This window comes from Corvus hawaiiensis, chromosome 7, assembly GCF_020740725.1.
Source record: "Corvus hawaiiensis isolate bCorHaw1 chromosome 7, bCorHaw1.pri.cur, whole genome shotgun sequence".
NCBI lineage: Eukaryota > Metazoa > Chordata > Aves > Passeriformes > Corvidae > Corvus > Corvus hawaiiensis.
Window position 1 is genome coordinate 23,728,080 of NC_063219.1, and position 25,216 is coordinate 23,753,295.

The following is a 25,216-nucleotide window of genomic DNA, read 5'->3' on the forward strand; positions in this document are numbered from 1 at the left end:
TATAGATTTGTTTTCTGTGATTTGTTATTTTTGCTGCAGGTTGAGAATGCACAGTTGCCTTGTAGCAGGGCTAAAAGAAAATTGAATACTTTAGCCGCCATATGAGGAACTCTGACAAAGTTGAAAAATATTTTAATGCTTGGGTTAAATTCATAAATTAGTTATATAGGCTACACTGATTATCTGATCTGTATGCAAGCAACTGACAGTTATGATAAAATGAACTTTGAAAGTGACCAAAGCATGACTTGTGTGTCTTTGCCTCATACAAAATAAACAAACATAAAAACCATAAGATAAAATGTGCAGAGGTTTGATGGTGATGAATGCAGGCAGTATTACAAATATTTGAAAGGTTTTACTTGATACTTTGATGTCATTCTTGAAAGAGTAAAGGAATAGCTACAACAGCAATTTCTTTATTTTCATGAACAGAGAAAGCGTATTTTGTAGATCTCCTGCACACTTGATGATTGTAGGAAGGACCCTTTCAGCAAACAGTTTCAGCTTGCCTTCAATTTGTGAACATTTACTAGACATTTTTGAGAATGGGTATGCCCTGTAATTGGTATCACCTGAATTCAGGTACCTGTTTCATCCTACATACAGTTTCCAAAGAAACCTGGCTTTGGAACACGTGAACTGAGTTGAAAGTTTGTGTCATAATTTGTGTTAGCAAGATCTTAGCTACTGACAGAAGGAGTCGTAGGCAAACTGCATATGGACAGTTTAGCTAGGCTATCTTGATTTTAAAATTATGGTTTGGTGTGATGAGCTCCTAATCTAATACATGAAGCATGTACTCTTCTTACTACAGATGGAGATAACAGATCACCACCACCACGAGGGGGGTTTGAGATATGTATGAAGCTGCCTTATGAAAGATGTGAGAGAGAGTTGTTGCCTCACAGATTAAAGTTTTCCTAACTTGGTCAAGATAATTCTCCTACTTGCAAAGGTAACAACTTACTTATGTAAAGCCACTGCTGAAAATACACACTTGGAACTTCGAACAAGACTGGATTTGCCAAACTGTTGCATTTGAATGGAAACAATAACCCCCTGGAAGCCTCATGGACATTTCCTGAGAGAGCTGGTTTTGTTAGACCAGTTATGCTTTTCAGTGAGGTTTTGAAAGTCTGATACTGCCCTACAAAGGGTTATGCATTTCACACATTCTTTCAAACTCCCTAATTTGCACACATACTCCTCCACTATTTGAAACTGGGCTTTTTTCTTATTACTTGTACCTCTCTAAAAGTCTGCATTCTGTGAAAAAACGATTCTGACCATTTCATCATAAACCCTGAGATCAATTTATAACCCTAACAAGGCCATGAAAATGCACAGACATATCAGAGAACATACACAGAGGACACAATCTGGCTTTTCAAGAATTAACTTCTGTAGATGATAAATAAGCTTTTTTTTTTTCCCCCGTTTGTTTTCCTGGTTGAGACTCCCAAGCAAGATTTCGCTTGCAACTTGAAGTTTGATGCAAAAGTAAGAGAAAACATTTGTTGTCAGTAAATCCATAATATTTCTTCTGTAAATGCAGGATATTCAGTGACGTCTTGGGGAGTTCCAATCATACCAACTGGAAGTACCTTCTGTCAAAGTGATTATAGCAAATAAAAACCCAACATCCCTTGGTTATACATTCCATTTTGGAAAACACGGTTAAGAATTCTCCTAGCTTCAGGAATTCCAGCCTGTGAAAACTGAAGGCAGCTAGTATATCTTTCAGCTTCATCACTGAAAACTTGAAACTTTGGACGAACTTAAGTGCAGAGAACAGCATGACAACTTTCCAAAAGGTGGACAAAAATGTTGTTAAATTATTCATATGGTCATTAGAATGTGGTTTTGGAAAGTTTCATCATCATGACTGTACCACCAAGTGCTTTCTGGAAGAGAAGCCACCTATTCCAGGAGAGTTAAAACAACTACTGAAAGTAACAGCCACTGAAATCAGAATATTGCCACAAATCTTAAAAAGTTTATATAAAGTTCCTTTTACTCTGAATTAAAGCTGAAACATTTACCTTCTGTTCTAGTTCATTCTTCCTGTAGTTGATGGTGATGGAATAGTAATGTCTGTTTAGTCCATGGATTAGTGCCTGCAAAATTTAGGGGAGAAACTGAAGTAAATCACCCACTGCTGAAACGAAGAAGTATCAGAAGAAGAAAGCTAATTTCAATACAAACATCTTTAAACATCACTCAAATAAAAGAAAAAACACAAAGAAAAAAACAGAGACTATAAGGAAATATGAAGTAAATATACCTGGTTCTGTTTCTCTTTTTGTGTTCATTAACTGACAGTTATGCTTTCTATTTCTAAACCACAGCTTTTTTTCACACAGTAGCAACTATAATAAGAAAAAATGGTAACTGCCTGCAAACATTTGACCGATACATATGCACAAACATATTTCTCTCAAATCCTTCCTCTCTCAATAAATTTGGTTATCACTCCTATTAAAATATTCTGTTACAAACAAAAGATTATTTGCTATCTATTTATTTATAGCCACTGTCAACATTCCCAAGTTCATTTTCCAGGGTACAATGTGAAGAGAGAGTAACTGAAGCAAGTAAAAACCTCAGTTAGACAATGTGCATCAAATTAACTTTAGGTATTAAAGCTAATTTTATTTTTTAACTTTAAACAAAAAAAACCCAAACCACCTTTTTCACTGTAATTATGCCCTCTGCAAATACAATCTGATCAACTGAGATTAGTTTTAGTGATATCTGTATGCATGTATTTTCTCTTTTGCTCACACGCGTTAGATACTTCTTTTTACATATATGACTTAAGGGTGAATTGTATTAATATTTGAGGGTGTAAAATTCTATGATCAATCCTCATCACAACTAAAAGAGTCTATCTTCAAATAAAATTTTACACATTAAGTATACATTTACAAACAAGATAGGATAAATCATATATAAAGTATGCTGAATTAGTGATAAATACTTCTTCTGTTTCAAGCATTCCACCTAAATATGTTTAAATATATATTTAGAACTACACAAAATGAATGTGTATTTGCATCTTGTGCAATTTAATATTTCAGCATTACAAAATTATCTGTATGAAAGCTGAAACTGGTTTCATACATACATTTTAAACAGATTTCTATTGCAAACACATATACAAAGATACAAAACTACTTGAAAAGTTATGAGAACCAGCACTTACAGAAAACCATTACTTGTGCAACTTATTTTAATTAAAATTGTAAAATACAGGTTTTATCATCAATAAAGGAATTTATAGTTGAAACTATTAGCAATAAGTAATTTCCACTGCTATTTTCTTACCACACTCAAAATGATTGCATATGAGATTTTGGTGTTTGTATATAAATTCAAGTGTAGATACTTAGGAAGTTGATTTTCAAGCTCTTAAAATGTGACAAACAGGTTTGCCTTCTCCCACTATCCTCTCCCTTTCCTCTCTCCTTCCAAAAACTACCCTTTAAAAGAGTGGGCAAATGTAAAAGATAAACAACTGTAAAAAAGCTGTTGATAAGGGAACACAAGAAAAAACTACACACACTGTCTTGGGGTGAAAAAAAGGGAATGAAGCCAAGGCGTGTACTATTCTATTATTCTTCTTCCTGAGATTTTAAGTAATGTCTCATAATTCCTGCTTCTAGCCCAGCTGAAATCAGTATTTAGTTTGCTTCTTTGCTCAGCTGGGTCAGATTTTATTAATGGCTTAAAATAAAAGCAAAACAACACTGCGAGAGCTCTTGCAGCTTTAAGAACAGAGTATTATTTAAAACTATGATTTTTATCTTAACAGTGACATTTGCAACAGCTCACTGTCAGCTTGCAAAAAATCAACACAAACAAAAACTACCCATTTTAACAACAGAAACCCAAAATCCCATGGCCAAAATATGCCATGCTGTAGTGACAGTGATCTTAAAATAATGAAGCTGAATAATACTGCAGGGGTTTCCAAGGGAGAGCATTACACATGGTCTAGAACAGCCCAGTTAGAAAAGCCCTGAAACATGCAAGCATGGGCTTGCCTACATCCAATCAAGAGTATTAGCTGCTTATTTCATACTCATTATTGTTCACAGTTTTGACCAATTCGAAAATCAAGAGTAAAACACAGCTTCCTGAAGAAGACACTCTTTAAAGACTCTTTTTTGCTAGCATTTGTATCAACAGCAAAGGGTTTCAATGTATTAATAAGAAAAAAACTGCTGATCTTTTGCAAGATAGGGGTATGGTAGTCTAGTGCCTCCCAAAGGATGGCTCTCTCAGAGCACAAGTTCAGCACTTATTTCAGTTCTGCTCTGACTAGTGGATGGTCTTTTTCTTGGATGTTTAAATAGCAAATATTATTTCTATTGTTCCAATAATGGAACAAAAAGCAGGAACTGGTCTTCATGGTTTCAAGGACACATGCCTTTTGGAATACATAGCAAGGGGGAGAAGTTTTTTAAAGGAAAAAACATTGAGGCAGAAGAACGACAGGGATAAAAGCATTAATCACTCCAGAGGATACTTGTTTCAGGACAGAAGCTATTTCTCAAAATAAAGGCTTGCTTCAATGAAGACCAAAACTTCTGTCTTTCTAATGGAAGTCAACTTCAGAAATCAACGTTGAATACTTGAGTTTCACAAATGTGTATTCAAAAGAAACATTACAGCAGAAGTCAATCTGGCATCCATTTCACCCATTGAATATTCTCCTCCACCATTTTTTCAGCAAATTACATGCATTACATAAAAATCAGAGATTAATTATTTAAGACACAATACAAGGTTTAATCTGGATTACATAATAAACAAAAACCTCTATAAATTTAGAGCAAAAAGAAAAGAGAGAACTTTTTCCATAATTCACTTGAGAGTAACTTATCTTGAAGAAAGCTGAGATGTTGATAAGCAGCAGATTTTAAATTGCAGGACTGAAAACAGTACCTGTTTTGCATCACATGTTATGTCATCAATTGTCACTTTTAAAAGTTTGCATTTCCATAAATTCATACTTGAATCTTTGCTGTACACATTAAATACATGCATTCACACTCAGGTAGCTAATTTAGGGCTCAATTTTAAACCCTTCACATATACATCTTCATTGATGAATCACATCAATTATAAATGCATGTGAAAAAATGCAATAGAGAGAACAATAAATAGTTTTTAACCTACTGATTTAAGTACCTTTCCCAAAAATTGATGAATAAATTTTGCAATTTACAGGACTATCAGCCCTAGGTTTACCTGAATAGAAGGCTTGTTTAAGTGACCCAGATTTGAAGTTGTTTGTCTTGGTTCATGTCCTAAGACCATCATATTAGCATTGATCAGCCTGAAGGCATCAATAACAACCTGTAAAAACAAGATGTCAAGTCAATTCTTTTTAGAAAATGCAACTAATAGAGCCAAGCAACAGTGGACAAGGCACAATCAACTCTCATCTGTTTTTGGCCTTTATCCAGAAAATCATTTAATTATAATATTAATAAAAAAGAACCTCCTGCTGGCTATGTGATCAGCACACTATACTACCTCGTATTGTAAGGTGACACCAATTATTACCTTTTCCATGGAACTGTAAGTTTTATATGCATTATATCATCATATAACATTGAATTTTACGTACAGTTACTCTAAGCCTCAAAACTAGGCATATGTTTGTCACCTAAATCTTATCCAATCAAAATGAATGACAGAGAGAGACTAAAACTGAAAGTGAGCACAAGCTAAGGGACCAAGTCTAAAGCCCAGTCCTGTCACATCAATTATACTACCACAATACTTGAAATGACAACAAAATTATAGCCAGCAAGGAACTTGCCCCATGAATTCCCTTCTAGTCAGATGCTTTTTGCTTCTTGTGACTACGAAAGGGTCTATAAACTGTCTGATGGATTAAAAAGTCCTTGTCAGTGTCATGCTCAGGAGTAAAAAAGAGAGTAAAAGAAAGCCAAGGTCATTTATGATTTAAAGGTACATGGTAGGCAGTATTCAGTGCTATTTTACTGCAAATAATGTAAACCCATCACTGATTCTTACTCCGTTCTGTGCTAAATTTCTCTATGAAAATTTTTGGAAAGAGAAATTCATGGTCCCATGCAATAAAACCCCCATCCCTATCCAAAACCTATAGGAGCTGAAACAGAGCTAAGAACATAACAACAATACACTCAAACCCACTCTTACTGTGTCCTGACCAACACAGGTTCATAACTGCAAGATAGGAATTCTTGTTTAGGTTCCAGTCTTTTAACTGGACCACTGCAGGCACAGCCTTGCACATCCACTAAAACAGTACCAGGCAGACTTTGCAGGCATCTTGTCTGTATATGTTTGAAGAGTTATTAACTTAAATCTCATTTTAACAGTTTTTTTCTATAATAATTTTTATTCTTTTCCTCTCCGTACAGTGAGTTGGACAACAACAGATGCATTTACGTGGCTTGTTTGATATTTTGAGGAATTAGACTTGAATCTTGCTTACGTTGAACAAATAAGAAATCAACCACTGTCACTGAAAGTCTGCACTGAAAGTGATACTGAGTCTCCTACCTTGTTCCAGCACTTTCCTCTCCATTTACACAAATGTTAATAACTAAATAATGTGCAGATTTGAGGATTACAAGATAAATATTGAGGTCCTTCATGTGGAAATTAAATTAATTGGCAAGTATTTATAATAAAAAAAATCATCAGGTGTAAACAGAAAAAAACCCCAAACTTATCACCTGTTGTATTTACTTTTGAGACCCAAGTGAGACAGTGGTGTTGACTGACTGAGTGCCACTAAGGGCTATTGCTTGGTCTCTCAGCTGTTGGCCAGATCCACCTGCATATGCCATATCTTCAAATTGCATGCAGAAAACCTTCCAAAAAAGATCTTCTTTATTAAAAATGTTCAGTTGTGACCCAGTTAAAGTGAGTTACCAGTGACTTTTTTTTCCCCCTGAACAATAAAAACCCCAAATTCAGATTTAGAATGCAGCAGAAGCATGCTATCTGATACCAATGCTACAAAAAAAGGAATTAACATTTAGAAGAATTTAACTCTCAAAAATATCTAGAACAATTACTACATATCTATACATTCTTTCTCATAATGTAAGAAGTAATTGGTTTTTTTTCCTTTTTTACCGTTTTTCTCTGTCTCAGAACACTTGTGACAAGCTTTCGTACGTATCTTGGTATTCCATTTTAACCAGATGCTCTAATTTATCAACACCTGGAAATGCCAAACCATAACAACCAGGCAGTATAAATTTAAAAGTCAAGCAAAGCAAAAAAAAAAAAAAAGAAAAAAGCACACCACAGATTCTCCAGAGACAAGCTAGATAATGGAAAAAAACTAAGCAAGCAAAAATTTACCCTGAGGAGCAAGAAACATGAACTTGGCAGTATACTATAATGACAAGGAGTTGTTTCATAGCTTACTAACAGCCATGCTTCTAGACCTGAATTTAACTGAGAACTTCACTAGACAATGTTGAGCTTATCCAAAAAGAATGGCATTGTGCAGCATGGATTTGTTTTGGGACTTGAGCCATGTAAAATAAAAAAAATTATTAAACTTTGTTTTGATAAGAAAATTCAACATTTCGGTTAGTTTTCAGATTAGTTAAACTTCACATTAAAATATGAGAACAAGTTGCTGAATTATTTATGAGGGATACTCAATATTGCTCAATCATTTAATTCTGACGAGAAGTAACGTTCATTATGTTTCAGGTACAAGCTGCATGGCCATATACTGCACTGTCTATCTGTCCTCCTGAAGGAATGCCATGCAAGTATTTCCTAAGTAGAAAAAATATAAATCTAACAGAAAGCCATATGAAAAACTGAAATCACAAATCACAAATATGCTTTTAAAATTGCAATTCCTGCAATCTCAGAGGGGTACAAAAAGTACATGTGCAAATGCTATTTTTCATCTTAGTTGCACTCTGATGACCAATGGTAACTAAATACTTTAACTACACTAAGATTAAAGGAATTTGCTGCTATCACTATAGCAACCATCTTAAAGAAACTAACATGCTCAGCAACCTGGAGGCTAAATTTAGACCTAATACACAATAAAAACATAAATACAACAATAAATCCTACATATTCATTTCTATGAAATGTAGTTGCTTTTTTCACAGTGAGCATAAATCAGTCCCGCCTTTAGAGGATTACATAAAAATAAATAGACTCATTAATGTCCAGTGTACTAATGAGCAATGGGTGAAGTAGGTGTTAATTATGCCACAGTAAGATCCAAGAAAAAAGCCCCAGTGAGCACTTGGAGGTGTGTACAAGTTGAAGTCTCCTCTCTATGTTTGTGTATTTCGAAGTACAGAATGATGCAGGCTGATGACAGAAACATGGTCACCCCATATTCTATGATGCAAACTTCAGATGCAGTATTTTGAACAAAGAACTTCTAAGGATTAATTAAACCCAGTACAAACCACCACTTGGTTGCTTAGATTTTTGTTGTAAAACGTCAGTATTTCCCAACCAAAAATTTTAAGCTTTCATTGTACTTGAATTACCTGTATAATATAATGCAGCATGTACTCTTTTAGTAAAAATTTGTTTCCAAGATTCATGCTAAATTCCTTTTCTAAAAAGACATTAAAAAGTTAGCCAGAAGTCTATGCTATTGGGATGTTTTCCAGAAATTTGAAGGTAATTTTTTTTTAAAAGGCACTTCCATAGTGCAACTCTTTCACCACTCTGACCATTTAATTTTTCCTTGTGTAAGTGTCTCCAGACTTTTCAGAGGTCATTTCAACAGCAGACAGCTTATAACAAAACCATTAGCAGTTTGGCTAGCTTAAGGAAACCTCTTACTTTCCTTTTTTGTTTATTATCACTGCATGAATCTGCAGCATATGAGAGTTTATAATTTCTCAGGCTTGTTAAATTCATGTTAAAGGTCTGTTTTCTTGTTGAATAAATTTTGTTCATATAATGCTGCCTATTTCATATACTGAGTCTTTAATAGCACCTTTGGTCTATGCGCAACTCACAGATCAAAACAGAGGACTAAAATAGGGGTTGATGATGCTATTTACATGTGTGATTCCTGCTGTCTTCTTGTTAGTAGCTTTAATATAATAGAAGACCTTGTCTGTTTTGTAATTAACACATCTTTACTGGAGAGATATTTGGAAGTGATTGCTGTGAATATACTGGTTAGTAAAATAAACACAATCACACACCACTTTCTGTTATCAGACAAATTTGTGAATTGTACACATTATACTCCAGATCAACAAACTGTGATTTAACAGCCAAGTAGAAGACACATTTATATAACCCTTTATTTTTCTGAAAATATGTATTCAATCTGACCTTGCAAATATAATTAGCTTGTGGGATGTGTGGATTTCAGTACCATGGATGCTTTACTAATTGCAGTTCTTGGAAATAGATACTAAATATTTGGAAGCTGCCAATACAAAATAAAAACTACATCTTTTTGTACATCTGTCTTAGCTTCAAAATGCATAATAATCTAAGAAACAATAACTATACTGCATTTTTTTAGCATTTGCCTGGGGTCAACAGCCCACACTAGAGTCCATATAATGTATTTTTAGAAAGAAAATTTACAATTTTGTTCTGTGTATATTTCAGGACAGCTATAATTAATATGATTCAAATTTACTCACAATCTAAGATGAGCACTGGACACCTCAACTGCTAGCTAGATAAAAATCTGGCCTCTTATAGTCTCCACATAGTTATTAAAAATAATGACTTGATTAAAATTTAGGATGTTTAGTAGCCAGACTTCTTTTAGCTTCTCCTGAAAGTGTGAATACTTATATATATATAATCAGTTTTTCTAAAACAGTCTTCATAACTTCGTGGGGTATTTAAAAAAAAAAAAAAATTAATTCAAGAGCACTTTACACACTTGATCCTTAAATCTCTCCAATATTAAATTTCCAAACAATACTGAATGAAATAATCCTGTTTTTCAAGTCCCACTATATTTTAACTTCAGTTAGGAGTAAGTCAGCCTTTATTGTTTAAATTTTTTTTAAAATCTAACATCAATATTTTTCCAGCAAAGAATCCACGGCATATGGTGACTTTAAAAATGCATTGTGTCCTTGGAATTCCAATAGCGATGTATTGTTTATGCCATATGTTTATGAACAAACATACCAGTGCTGCAAGACAACTGCAAAGGAGAGAGTGTGGTTATGCCAGGTGTGGAAAAAGAAGTAATGTCCCATCTAAAATCTCTTTTATCACCTGCAACTGACCTGTTATCAACTGTTTAGTTTGTTTCTAGATTCTTTAAAAATGAAATGGAACACGTGACCAGAGAAGTGCAGCTCAGGTTTATGACCATTTCGTTATTTATGCTGCCATGCACTGTTAGACAACTACAAGTGAAGAACATCTTCTGTCCCCTGCAAGCCCACAACATAAAAAATTCAAAGAAATCGTATTTTTTATGCCATTTCCAATGAAAAGCACTAAGAACTGAAACTGTCTCATGCCAAATGCATATCGCTGAATTGCTGTGATTGTGATTTTGAAGTTTGCAACATGGAAATTATTTATAAAATGTCAATTTTAGCTCTGGAAAACATATTCCTAGGAGTATGTGCATTTTCCTTCTCTATCCTTGGAGAATTATTTACTTGTGGTCAAATCTGCAGTACAACTTCAATATCCATACTGGAAGGGGAAGAGAACTACAGCATAATACATTTATCTTGACAAGTGAGGGCATGCATCCATAACTCCCAAGTAGCTGAGCCACAAGTTTTAAAGCTATATGCCTTAATGAACATAAATGGACTATTCTACATCCACCACAGCAAAAGGAAATTAAACATTTAATACTTTTCAACGAAGTCTTGGAACTTTCTGTTTTAGGGAAGGGCATGAACTGAAGTAACCTATGTAAATGGTTTAGTAGGTAGACATACATTAATTAATTAAATCACAACAAGTCCAAAGGACATTACATAACAAATTTTAGAACATTAGCATTGATATTAACAATTTCAGCACTCCATTAAGAAAAGAGGAAGTAAAATATGCAAAATATGTTAATCTGGATACATGTAACTACTCTAGAAAATGTAACAAAAGACTGGTGCACTGGCAGTAATAAAACTTTTTAGTTTATACCTAGGTTTACGCAGCCTGAACTGAAAACACCAAGTGGCCCACACTGTGATGCAGATGCAATTAATCTCCTACAAAGATGATTTTCCAGGAAAAAGAACATCAATCTTTACTGAACCAACAGTGATCAAACCCAGCATACACAACTTCCTTACTCTCCAAACCAAGCTCCTTCCTATTGAAACCCAGCTCTTGCCTAGATCAAACTACGATGTTTCTGTCCAGTCAATGGTAAGAAATAGCACAGTACTGTGAGAGTATGCAAATGTACTATACATGCAAAATGTTCAGAAACATATTCTTGATACTCCAATCAAAATTACACACTGCAAAGTTATGTTAACCATTTTAGGATTTTTCCCTTTACAATAGAAAAGTATTAGCAAATCCAGTTCTAACAATGGAAGTTGTTCCAGGTATAAAAGATTCTGAGACAAAATTGTAGGCATCATGTTTTAAAATACATTTTCTTCTAAATGCTATCTGCATAATAATTCACAATGAACAGACATGTCTCTAAAGTAGTGACAATACAGTCAATTTACTGTTTTGTTGTTTTTAATTACTAATTTCTACAGTGTTACTAATTTTTAACTGTACCCTAAAGACTGTTGAATTCACTTGTGTTTTAGAAGTCTTAGAAGACTTACTACGGCAAAGATCAAGACATGCGCATGAAGTGGGTGGAGGAGTTGGGTATATTAAAAAAGTCGTTAGGTGGCTCCAATCTGCTTATAGTTCTCACAAACTTAATGGGCTATTTTAAATTTCAGGCATTACACTAGTGACTCCACAAATCTCATTTGAAGGACTGCTCCTTTTCTGCCTTCTTAAAAAACAACGTCTCTAAATCTTGTGGTTAATTCAAACAAAGAAGGGAAAAAGACAAGTTCAAAGGAAAAATAACAGCACTTTGATAAAAGAGTGGAGGTTTAAAACCATGCAATCTTTCAAAAAACTAGTGTAAGATGTGTTCAGCTGAAGAAAATCTTGAAGCTAGATGGTAATTCCAATATTCAGGAAATTAATTGTTGAATCACTGTCAGCTATTGGTTTCAGTATTTTAGACTAACAACTAATTACCAAATTATGAAACCATTCACACACATATTTGCCTTGATAAACTGGGAAGATTTGCAGCACAAAAACGGAACTCACCAATCTGAAACAGTGTTATATACAGACAATTTAATCTAAACCGGAGCATAAAAGTAGCAAAAGAGATCAAAACTACTTGCAAATCACTACTTTTATGATAAGCACTCAACAAAATGACCATCTATTACTCTGAAGAGTAAAAAACTGAAGTAATGTATTAACAAACCCGTAATGCTCATATACGTGACTAATTACATACAACTGTCACCTAGATTTACAAGTACCAAGGGCCAAAAAAGGGGAAAGAGGTTGCTAAAACAAGTCCTCCAGCTCTCCTCAGGGTCTTTATTTGTGTAAGGAGGATAAAACCAGCACGTATCTTTCTCTCTCTCTAGCATGATAAGAGTAATTTTTTTCATACTTCAAAAATTAGTAAAAGAACAAATGATAAAGTTCAGCACATTTTTTTACTCCATTTAGAAGAAAATTCTAATGATCTCATAAGTTGAACAAAAGAAAGCAATTTTCAACTACCAATGAAAAGAAACTGCATGCACAAAGTGGTTCCAAACTACAGCCCACATTCTGACTCTTTGAAATAAAAAACCTTTCAGTTCCAGAAGAGCTTGCTTGGGCCACAGAACAAGGTTCTTCAATGATGTATGTGGCAGGAGACAATAGCAATAAACTGAAAAGAGGAGCTGCTGGCTATATGCATACAAGGGGAAAAAAACAACTGCAAGAAAAATAAAATATTGGAACAGGAATTGCCATGAAGCTGTTGAATCTCAAGACACAAATGGACAAAACACTAAGTGAGCTGACCTGAACTCAATGTTGACACTGTGCTCAGCACAAAGTTGGGCTAGATGATCTACACAGATCACTCTCAACTAGAATTACTTTGATTTTCCAGGCTACCCAAATGTATGCATTTTTTCTTCTTTTACCATCTGAATGAGTGTAAGTTAAGGATGAAGTACCACAGCAAAATCCTCTTATCAAAGTGGCAGGATCTGGTTTAAGCACAAGATTAAGATGCATAGCATATTTGTTTTTATCTGTCAGAGGTGACTGAAAGAGAATTTATAAAAAAGTAATTGCAAAGACAACTATTTTCCTCAGCAAACAATTAAAAAAAAGAATTTTGCCATGAACCAACAGATCTTCCTACAAATACTTCTATCAGTGCTTGCTAGGAAAAAATATGGCTTAACAGAAATGAAAGTTTGCTGTATGCCTAAGAGATTTTGCTACCAATCCTCCTAAACACCGCAAGTGCCAATGAGCTTCTCAGATGCACAAAGTGGACTTCCGACAATTTTGGATATTTTACCGATCCTTATGCAAGCAGTTATTAATCAAGGGAAACCAGTTAATTCTCTCAGAAGAACAAATCATTTAAAATGGTGACTTCGTTATACTAAAGATCTAAAGTTTAAAACAGCTCAAAAAAGAAAACACCACATTTTTCTTTTTTAATTTACCAATACTATGAGTGCAACACAGTAAGTTAATGCTTTTGGAGTTAAAGATACTATGCTACAGTGGGTTTGATGTAGTTATATTTTCCTTATGAGGTGATGAACAGCTGCTAAGTTAAGGTCCAAAAAAACACACTTATTTTTAACATTTGGCAAAGGTTTATGGTTCTCTGTACAGACATTTCAAAGTGTATATTGGAAATAAATATGAAATGTCAATATTTAGCTTTATTCCAGATCTCTAATGAAATTACTGCTTCTGTGGAATATTCTAAATATGTATTACAGCTTTCATTGCACAGATTGGAAAACTGGAGGGGATAACAGAAAGGTTTATTAGTAAGTATAAAATGAAACAACAGCTAGCCAGGTTGCCCCACTGGCCATATTTCAGGATGTTTATTTTGACTTCATTCAAAGAAATCAAGCTAAAAAAAAAAAGAAAAGTCAAAACAAAGCTTTTCCTCTCTGGGTTCTGAGAACACTGACCCTCAGTTAAAGCTCACTGATCTGCTGCGAGTTTATTTTACAGACAACTGGAGCACTATGGGCCTAAATATTGCAAAATATGGTACACAGTCATGAAAAAACATACTTTGTGTGCAAGAATATGTACGTAGAGTAGTAAGATCAGTATTTAAAATTACTTGTCCTTCATGTGTCCTACTATATTTATGCAAAAATATCCCAGTCCTAAAATGGTCATTAAAGCAGTTGGCATTTAATCCACAGATCTATATGAGTGGTGTATTTTTATATAAGGATTTTATGTGACTTTTTATTTCTGCTCATTGGCTTTAAGACATAAAGTGACTTTGTTTTTTTTCTTTTAACTGATGAGAATTACAGGTATACTTATCTTTAAACTGCAATCATACAGCCCTGTCCTATGTAGAAAACACGTATGGAGATGAGGCAGTTAACAAAGAACAAATTTTCATTTTCTACAGTAACAGGGCAAACTGCTTTTCAATGTTTTAGCTAGTCAAGGTGAACCTGAGGTTCCTCATCAGAATTCACTGCAACTTTCTGACACATGAAAATAACCTCTGCCCCAGTTATTCTTCACTAGCACAACCGTGACTGCTTCACTGACCATAAACCATAGCAATTTATATGGGCATGGACCTGCCCTGAGGCAGGTTTAAAATTAGCTGATGTGTTATTTTGGATTTTGCTTTTAAATACATCTAATCTCAGACAAAACACACCATATTAAAATCTTCTATGCCACATGTTCACTGTATTTTTTTGCCAGACAGTCATGCCAGTATAAGGTACAATGAGTTATGATCTTGGACTCATGTAGCTAAACCCCACCAGTACAGTGGTTACTACACCACCAAAATTACCTCTGCAAGTGGTTCTTCATTTGCTGACAAATGCAGATACTTCCCTGAAATAGGCTGAGCTTGAGCTCTCTAGCACACGAAGAGGCTCTGGGTGCTATAATAAGTTAGCCAGGCACATGAAGCACTGAAACCTGACCCAAGAAACCCCCCTGACTCTAATATATCTGTTCTTCTTTCAGTTCATTTAAAATCCAAACACATTTTAGTATAAGTGATCTTGCCAACTAGGATCGTAAAAGTCGAACACATTCCACATCTTCCAAATCAAGAAGTTAATTACAAGTGGTATTCATAATTTGGGAGATTCTTTTTATTTCTAAGCTTTAAAGGATGCACTTGCCAGAAACATGACAGATGTAAATTTTTTTTAATGTGAAACCTGAGAACGTAATTTAATCTGACTGTAGCAGCTAAAAACGTGTATGAAAAACAAACATTAGAAGACTTCCAGTAATCTCAAGTACTGGCAGCAATGCCATAAGAGCAGCTGTAACTGAGAAATGCTTAGATGGACAAAAATTTATTCACATTCAAAATAAATATGCCAAAGATTACTTTATTGAAGAACTCAAAGATCTCAAAGATAGACATCTATGTCAAACAACAGCGGCAATAAAATTACTTTAAAAAGAAGCACTTAGTCAGCAAATGTGTTATAACAGTAGTGTGACTTATTGGGAGGCTTTTATTCTTAATGGATTTAATAGCTAGTGAGGTCTAAATTAATTACTAGTAATAGTCTTGACAATTATATTTTGACAAAATAAAAAGAATCCTATTTCAACATTTCTATTGGAGTAGGAAAATAAAAGTTCTAGGAAAAATAAGTCAGGAATAATTAAGTGTTCTATTGCATCTTCCCCCCTCCCCCCAGACTACCTGTATTTTCTTCTACTCTTTATGTAATTTAAAAAGGAACAAAATTTATACAGAGGACTAATAGCTTCCAAACAACCAGAAGCTAATAATTTTTCAACTGCCTGTTACATAAACATATTTGCTATAAAATTCTGAATTTTAAAAAAAAACAACTGAAAATGCAACTGTAGCTTCAGAACATTCGGCTATGAAATTAAGAGAACCCATAGTGTTTGGTAGCTTTAATAAGATCTGCCTCACAGGAAATATGATACTACAGTTCTATAGAAGATAAACACTTTTAAAATATTTATAAATTTACATGAATATCATCCATATATACCATGACACATTTCAATAATTATTCTACAATACAATGGGAGTGCATGCTCAAACAAAACACCTCAGCAGTATTTTAAAGCAGTAAACCACCTAGCCAATTTCTGTACGTTCTGTAGTTTTTCTAATCCACTCTCCCTGTGGTTGAGCAAAATCGAATTGCCTCTCACATTTGCAGACAGCTCTGTGAAGGTGATAATAGAGCTGCTCCCTGCTGTCATGAGGCAGGAAATAGGAAAATGGCATATGGGGCTAGAAAGAAATAAAAAGAGAACTAAACAAGAACAAAAGAGATTTCAACAAAGGACAACTATAACCCAATATGCTTTGCAAGTTAATCTCTTTTCATAATAATTTAACGTACTTAATCATTTATCTGCACACTTCTCAAAAATCCAAATGCTTAATACCAACTTCTCTGTAAAGTTTTATTGCCCAAAACATTTTGAATAGAAATTTTAATACCATTCATCATATGCAATGCCTGCAAATCAGTGCATTCTTAGTACCCATGTTAAGGAGCTGAACCTATTCCAATCTGTTAGTAATGGATCTTTGATTTTGTACCTAAATTGTAATATATAAAACAATGTATACTTGGATTATTAGTTATAAACCTGTTGAGTCACACCTAAATAACAAAATATTGAGAGGATTATGACTGGTTATGTGTACTGACAATATCAAAGACTTCCAGCCTGTTTCAGGACCGATATAAGATGCAGAACAAACTGGAAATATTTTCATTTACAATGAGATTTTTGTTTTAATTTTTTTTTAAATACAGTATGGGCCTCCAAAATCACGTACTTACACGTATTTACAGTGCTTCTATATTAAATCCTACTGAAGTACCTTAAAAATAAAAAGCAAGCCTACTATACCTTTCCTTTTACACTCTGAATGGGATCCACCACCACGGCAACAGCTCTTTCTGATAAGGCTTCAAAGCTCTGCTGAGTATTGATATCTACACCAGATAACCAACAGCCAAAGCCAGGATGACTATGGTACCAACCAACTACCATCTCAGGTCTGAAACAAAAAGGACATTGAGAGTCTTAAAAATATAAACACCTATCACAAGAAGAAGTAGGAATATATCAGGGCATAAATTAGGATAAGCTGTGAAAAAAACACCATTAGTAATATTTAAATTACTCACCACAGTATGGTGAAAACATGGACATGAATAAATGCGACAAAAGAGGGCTATCATTAAGGGATACACATTAGCAGTGGTAGATCATGCTTTCAGTTTTTCACCCTGTTACCACACCTTCCCTGAACCAGTTTTTACCCTTTCAGCACTTGAGTAAATATCCACTTTTTAACTCCTTGGCGTCGAAGGTTGAATTTTCACGGCAGAAAGTCCATTTCAGACATGGACAACGGGAACCAACGGTGGGAAAGGATTAAATATCAATTAAGCCAGCAGTAGAACTAGGAACTCAGTCAAAAAGCAATTTGCACTGTTCTGTTCAGCTGCTGAGCCTTTTGGTAACACTAATTTTGAAGTTTTTCCCACAGTAAAAGAATTTGAGCAAGCAGACGACAACTGTTGAGAGGTAGAGTGAAATAAAATTTGTTTAAATACTAGGATCTTTTACAAAATTATTTTCCCTTTCTTTTCATTAACATTGCTCATGAATAAGCTGTAACTTCAAAAATTTTTTAAATCTTATTTAAAGGGTTAAATAAAAAAATCAGTCTTTTAAGCAGGTACTGTGTAGTAATCGCCTATGCTAAACTGAGCAGCATTCTAATCTATCTGGGCAATAATCAAAGCTGTAGGTTTAACAGGAGTGACAATCTCCCGACAATTGAAATGCATGAGGGGGACTGAATTACATGCTAAGCTACTCTCCTAATTTCTAGGGCAATTCTTCATTTTTAAACATTATTAATAGCCCTTAGAGCACTAGTTTTGCAGAAAGCCAGCTGTTTCTTCAAAAAACTGTGGAGGGAGTACTTGTTACTGTCAGCCCTCTTTATAGTGACTTACCTTCCCGTCTGTTTCAGCATATCCAACATTTTTGCTTGAAATACAGGATCAACTGCCTCCACACTGACACCCTAATTTAAAAGACAGACAAAAATCATAGTAGTTGTACATGAAGCAATATTATCTTTTAACTTGTAACTTTGCACAAACAAAAATATTCATAAGCATCTGTTTAAAAAGGCAACCTGAATACTTTAGTACTACGTGACAGAACTCCCTTAAACGCAAAATGTAATTTTTGGAAATGTATTTCAATGTGATTTTTAAAATACTGAAAGATTATTTTGAATTGCTTTTTAAGTAATCTTTACTATGAATAAACATGATTAAATAGGCACAGGAATTCACATTTTTCTCCTCTGTTTGGTCTGCACACAGTGGCCTGTTGTTTTTCCCAAGTTCCGCACTACACATTTTATTCAACATACTGGCTTTTTGCAGATTTTTATATTATGCACATGTATAGAATAAACTCAGGACAAAAGGATTTGAAAATTCTATGGAGTGCAGCTCTGAGTTACAAAGGAATCATTCCATGCTTGTTTTAAGAACATTTCATTCTAGTTACACAAAATAAAAATCATAAATTCCAATTATGCCCCTTGACACATCTCTTTAATCTGTTCATAAAATGGATATTGTACTCAAAATTTAAATACGTATTTTTTTCAAATCACAGAAGTATCATATAAGAGACATGCAACTAAGGTCTGTCAAAGAGAGCAAGTTTGAAGTATATCTAGTGTGAAGTTTATCTATAGCACCATCAGAATTAAGGGCATGCTACACTCCTAATCAAACCTTTTACATTTTGAATCTTTCTGCTGGCTCATAGGATATGAGTTCTGAAAGTTATCCATTTATAAGCCTTATAAGTCACGTTATACCAATATATTTATACATACATAAGGACATAACATCTGCATATATTGATAGACACACTTAAGTACTAGCCTTTACTAAAAAATAAGTTTTGACTACATTTTTTTTTTTTACTGAAACCCTTTAACCATTAGACTTGTTTGTATTAAAACTTGCAGCTTATACCTTCAGATTGCTTCAATGAGGTAAAGCACAAAAAGCTTTTTAAAAAAATATATTTACCATAAGGAAAAAAACAAACAAGCAAATAAAATTTTCAATGTCTAGATGCAAAGAACTCACCGTTCCAGACTGTGGCATTGCAAAAACATCAATCACTCTCACAGTATAATCATCAACAAATTCCCCAAGCATCAGACCCATAACTTCCATAGGGACACCAGCACGACCATGCTTCAACATCTGGAATAAAGACCAAATGACACCATATGTTTAACAGAAGGTTCGAGTTTGATTTGAGGTAGTTCTTTCAGCCTTTGTTGATCTATAGCTAATTTGCAACTTGTAGCACTTTTGGAAACTGTAACAAACTATAAAATAGTAAAAACAAAGCCAATGAAAGAACTAATTAAAGTAAGTTTCTGAGGGTTCTAATCAGTATTAATTTATTCTTAATATTAGTCTGGCCAGCACTTAGGCAACACAAGTCCAATAACTTTGGACAGCTGCCAGGTGCTCTATCTCCAGCATTATATTCAGACATAGTATGCACACAGAACACTTACTTTGAGCAGTGCAAGGGAAGAGATATAAACCTGTTCCGCTGTATCGACCGCAGGAGCATCTGTTGGTGGCCCCTATAAAAAGAATAAACAATTATTTTCACCATCATTGTTATTCTGCAGTTTCTAAATATTTTCTTCTGTTTTGCATACTACAAAACTTACAGAAAAATGCATACGTAATTGTGACTTTGTGGGTTAGATGCAGTTGTTACAAACAAAACAAAAAAAACGCACACCCAACCCCCAAACCCTTCTTTACAGCACCTTCCTTCACTAACATTATTTTGTAATAGGTCACCTAACCATCATCTTGTCTTCCCCCACCCCAAACAACACAGTCTAAAGAGCAACCTTACCAGAACCAGTCAAATATAAAGCAGGCAAGTACTACACTGGATACAAACCTGTTACAAGACACTCAGGCTAAGAGTCAGATCTAAGTTTCCATTAGTCAGCCTTGCTGCAATGCTAACCTTCGTCAGCTGTAAAATATGGCCAGTTCTCCAATTAACTATGTGTTTCTTACAGTGGTGTGAATGTAAATGCTGCTGGGCTAGCATGATTAACTGGCACCAACACAAACAGCAATTTCCCTTTGCTTCATCAGCTTTCAGCTAAAGAGGACTTGCAGATAAAGGCTATGGGAGTACTTTGCAGATACACTGGTACAGTGAGAGAAAAAACGGACCTCTGATCCCTAGGTGGAAAAGCTGTGAACAAAATACTTTGCTCTTTGCCTTATGAGTAGTTATTCAAAAATTAGCACAACTGTCCCAGGTGTGAATGATTGGTTGAAACAGGTTCTATGTACTGTTGAAATTGAAAAACACAGGAGGCAGCAGTTTAAATGTCCCTTTCTTGAGGAGCAAGAGAAATGTTGCTCTTATATACAGAATTCCATATCAGCATACCTCATTACAGCCAATTAACAGCAAATGCATTACTTGATTACCAAATTGTGTACAACAAATTTCCACTGTAAAGACAGCTTACTTCAGCATGAGGTGATGTAAACTTAGAAGGGCAACAAAGCAACTATGGGTATGGCCAAAAAAAAAAAGATACTTCAAGTTAAAAGAGAAAAAATGGTGCCTTTACACAAATACTTTGTAGACTTAGAACTTTGATTCCACAGTTATAAGCAAAATTGGGGGAAAAAAGTTTCTAATAAATTCTTAACTTTTCACTTTAAGTGAAAAAATTCAACACAACATGCATCCACACGACATCAAACAAGACACAGCAATCAACACAAGCCATTACTTCCTGAAGATAAAATCAGATACTTAAGTCATCAACACATTACATTTGTATAGGAATAATCCTTTCTGCATACTTTGATTTTCACACACACAGAAAAACATCAGTCTTCAGAATAAAGCCTTAAAGACAGTAAGAAAATTCAGTTGTGGGCTTTTTCCCCCCTAAAGTCAATGAATCTATTAGTTCTAGATCTAATCTTTATATTATAAATCCAATCTTTGTATTCTGAAATTCACATATATGCATGGATCTGTCAACCATACCCACTTCCTAACAGCTTCAAACCTCTGTTTCCAACTTTGACACTGCTGACCATCATCTCTCCATATTTGCCCTTCCTCATTTCTTACTACTCATTGCTAGTTCTTCTGTCACTTTGGCCTTTTCTTCCAGCAGATTTCCCTACTTTTCACCTTCCATAGTATTCTCAGCAAAGGTCCATTTTTCATCAACCTCACCCCTTCATCAAGTATTTCCCTGGCTTAGCCCTAGTCCAACAGTGAGATACTCCCGTGGAGAAGTGCTCCTCTAGCACTCACACTGAAAACTCTGTTCTTCAGTTCTTCAGAACATTTCCCAGAACCAAATGGGCAGAGCACCTGCATTACTTACACCGAATTTTCTACAATTAAATTGTTTGACTGGCAAAGCTTCAAATGCCCCATCATTTTTTAATGGTGTTCCTATGTTTTTTTCTCCATAAACATGTCAGTTTACTTTTTTAACTTTATCTGTCCTGCTTTAAGTCTATTCACTTAGCACTGTTCACTTAGAATTTGGAAAGCACAAAGACTCATGTTTCCACTTAATGCTAAGAAAAAAGCCCATGTAAGTTGAGTTTTAATTTTAAAAGTAACTTCCTAGTTTGTTAACAAAACCCTTTATTCATACATAAAGCTCTCCCAATTCTCTACCAGTTCTAGACCAGAGATGGTCTAAAGGGAAGATAAAAATAACTAGTAACCTTGTGCTTTAGGAAGAACCATAATACCCATGCTGTGATCACCAAATGCATTCTACATTTGCTCCAGATCTGGTTTAACATTTCACTGTAAGCAACCATCCCATTACAGCATTCAGTAATTTTTAAAATAAAGAATCGTGTAATAAAAATCTCCCCCAGATTAGCACAAATACTTCCATGATTTCTGGAAGGCTAATCTTAATGTTTGACTGAGACTAACTTCTCAAAAATCAGGAGCTTGAACTAGAATTTACTCCAGCTCTTGAATGAGCTCTCCCCTATGGAATTTCTAGCGTCTCTTAAAATCACACTGACAGCTGTCCTGCAGCTGAGGCATTAATCACAGCTCTGTCCTCCATATAGATGCTGGTGTCCTCAACTTGTAAGAGCTTATTCTTCAAAATTTTTCTCATTTTAGGATCAGTCAGTAGATTCACCACTTACAGGGAACAAACAAAGACAAACATTAAAACATTTTCGTTCTGTAACAAGGCAAATGAATCAACCTTTAGTTCAGGTGAAAGTAGGAATTAAGACAGGGTGTTTCTAAATATTTCCTTATGATTTCTACACTCCTTGGAGCATCCAAATGCTCATTTACCTTGATGCTGGGTCCAGAAGAGGGGATACTTAATATTATACTTCATCAAATCTTTAGGCATTCTATGAGATAAAATTGTTTTCAAAACTTACATTGAATTCCTGTTGCCACCACCCATAGCCAACAATTTATTTTCAGCATAGGAAACATTGCTAATTCATAAAGGAATTTTTCATTGGTGTAAACCAACTTGCTTAGCTTTTGCGATTTTTTTTTTAAAGCCACAGTATTTACCGTGAAGGAATTTACATACTAAATGTGTTTAAATATATATAGAAATTACTACATTAAGGATTAGGAGGTATCAACTGCATACTTCACTGCTTCATTTTAAGCACATGCAAGAGACAGTAAAAATATTAAACATGAGTTTCCACTCTTACCATGCAGTTCAACCAATTTACCTGAACTTGTAAAAATTAGCTAATGGTAGTACACAAGGCAGGTTTGTTAATTCTCAGTCATCTTAGACACAGCACATACCAAGTATTTCCTTGGTCACTGATGCTTCTTTGTGTGACCTCACTATCTCCTTTCCGTCTGCTCTGTTCTTCTTATAGATTTTAATTACTAGCTAAATTATGAGAAAATGAAAGTCCTCATTGCACTGTACCAATTATGTGTATTAATTTTCAAGTTAATATTCCTTCCTTTGTCTTGAATATCGATTACAATGAGCTGCTCAAGAGCACTGAAATTCAGGAATTTAGAGGAGGAAATTATTTTTCTACCAAAGATAAACTGCCACATAAAATACTATAAGCACACATTTGTATTTCTATAGAAAATTCTAAACCAAAGTTCATCAAATTCTTAACATAAAACTTTTAAAGATTTAAGAGATAAAACCAAATGGAACTTGGGTCTTCCAAGTAGCTTACTTGACTTTAGATGATTTGAAGAAAAAGACATTTGGAAACTAGAACCAATTTCTTCCATCTCTGATCAACTCCTTTTCCACAAATGGCTGATAATCTAACACAGCCCTGGAGTGACAGCCCCAGCTTCTGCGTGTTAGTTACACAGTATGTGGGAGCCAGCTACCAGTTAGTGTTTTGAGATCTCTTTGGCCTGTTTCTGGTAGTCTTTCACAAAAGTTTATGCTTTTCTTTCATCAAGCAAAGAAGAAGAAAGATTTTATTAGCTAATCTCTACATGGAGGCAAATATTTTACACTGACCCTCCACAGCATGTGCTATTACCACTCTTCATAAACTTCACTGCCTGCCAACTTTAACAAAGAAGCACCATCCTTACGAAGCAGAGCACCAAATTAAATTAACTGGTATCAGGAAAGCAGACAAGAAAGCGTTTGTGTCTGCAATGCAAAAGAGCTGCTGGTACTTTTGGTTACATTATCGTATTCAAAGACCAGCTATCTCATTGCATAGTTTTGGAAGACTGTCCATCCCACAGTAAACAGTGAATATTGCATACCTACAGGTTTATTGGATTATTTCTTGGGGAATTAGAGAAAAATTAGATTTGGAAACTGCAAGGAATACTGAACATTCTTTTCCCAACTATGCATGTATAAGCTGGATACAGTAATTATTAAAATTAAAGAACTGCTGTAAAAAATACTGTTATGTGTTACTAAAAAACTGGTATTTCTTCTGAATTAACTTTATGCTTTCAGTCAGTGAAATGAACTGCCTGATAACCACCTCACAAAACCCAACCAAGTTTTAGGTTTGTTTTCATTTAGAATAGCAGAATTCCAAGTTCAGTAATAATTGATAAAATTAAGTTACTGCTATTAAAATACTTTTTTTTTTTTTTTTTAGTAAGACTTGAAAGGGAAAAAGATTCACATGCAAGTTATGGACAGAAAATTACATTGTAATATTAAATTATGCATGTTACTATTTTTGTTTCAAATAGTTAAAGAGATGATCCAATATAAAAAGCAGTCCTTTACTTGGGCAGCCCTTGTTGACGAAGTGTTAAAGGCATTTGCCATTCTTACAGGATAAAAACTAACGCCTTGAAGTGTTACCTACTCAGGCCTTTTAGCAAATTTGTTAACACTTTTACGTATATTACTTCACCTTTCTCTTAGTGTGAACTGATATCAATTATTTAACCAATTTTATTATTAAATGTGAGCTAAAGTGTTATTTTAGAGCACTGCTCTTTATTTGTACTATTTTAGAATTATTCAAATAGGTATAGAAAGTGGACTTGAATAATTACACAAGGAACTGAGAAATATTCCACAAATGGATACACTTTCCATTGTTTAGACGGATCTTAAACACTGCTCTGGTTTCATGCTAATAGCACAAAAGATGATTTTGAAATACATCATAGCTGTTTCAAAGAAACTCAGTTTTGCAGGGGCAACTGTAATAAAAACCCAAAGGCAGTCAACTTAAGTGCTGTGAAGCACATCTCAGCTTTAATGCACCAAATGACATATCACTGTGTAAAATAAAAGAATCATTACTACTTCTATTTATTTTTGTAACTGGAATGATTTAAACAC

The 25,216-nt window shown here is 34.5% G+C and overlaps 1 protein-coding gene across 2 annotated transcripts in view; it reads right to left on the minus strand.

The window, feature by feature from the left end:
• Positions 1–25,216, minus strand: part of PSMD14 (proteasome 26S subunit, non-ATPase 14) — a 46,616-nt gene that overhangs the window by 4,219 nt on the left and 17,181 nt on the right. For both annotated transcript variants that reach the window (XM_048309447.1, XM_048309448.1), the window contains 6 exons: positions 19,901–19,972; positions 19,458–19,577; positions 18,294–18,364; positions 17,173–17,323; positions 5,260–5,367; positions 2,046–2,120 (listed from right to left, as the gene is read on the minus strand). In XM_048309447.1, coding sequence (XP_048165404.1) covers positions 2,046–2,120; positions 5,260–5,367; positions 17,173–17,323; positions 18,294–18,364; positions 19,458–19,577; positions 19,901–19,972 — 597 coding nt within the window. The remainder of the gene's footprint in view (positions 1–2,045; positions 2,121–5,259; positions 5,368–17,172; positions 17,324–18,293; positions 18,365–19,457; positions 19,578–19,900; positions 19,973–25,216) is intronic.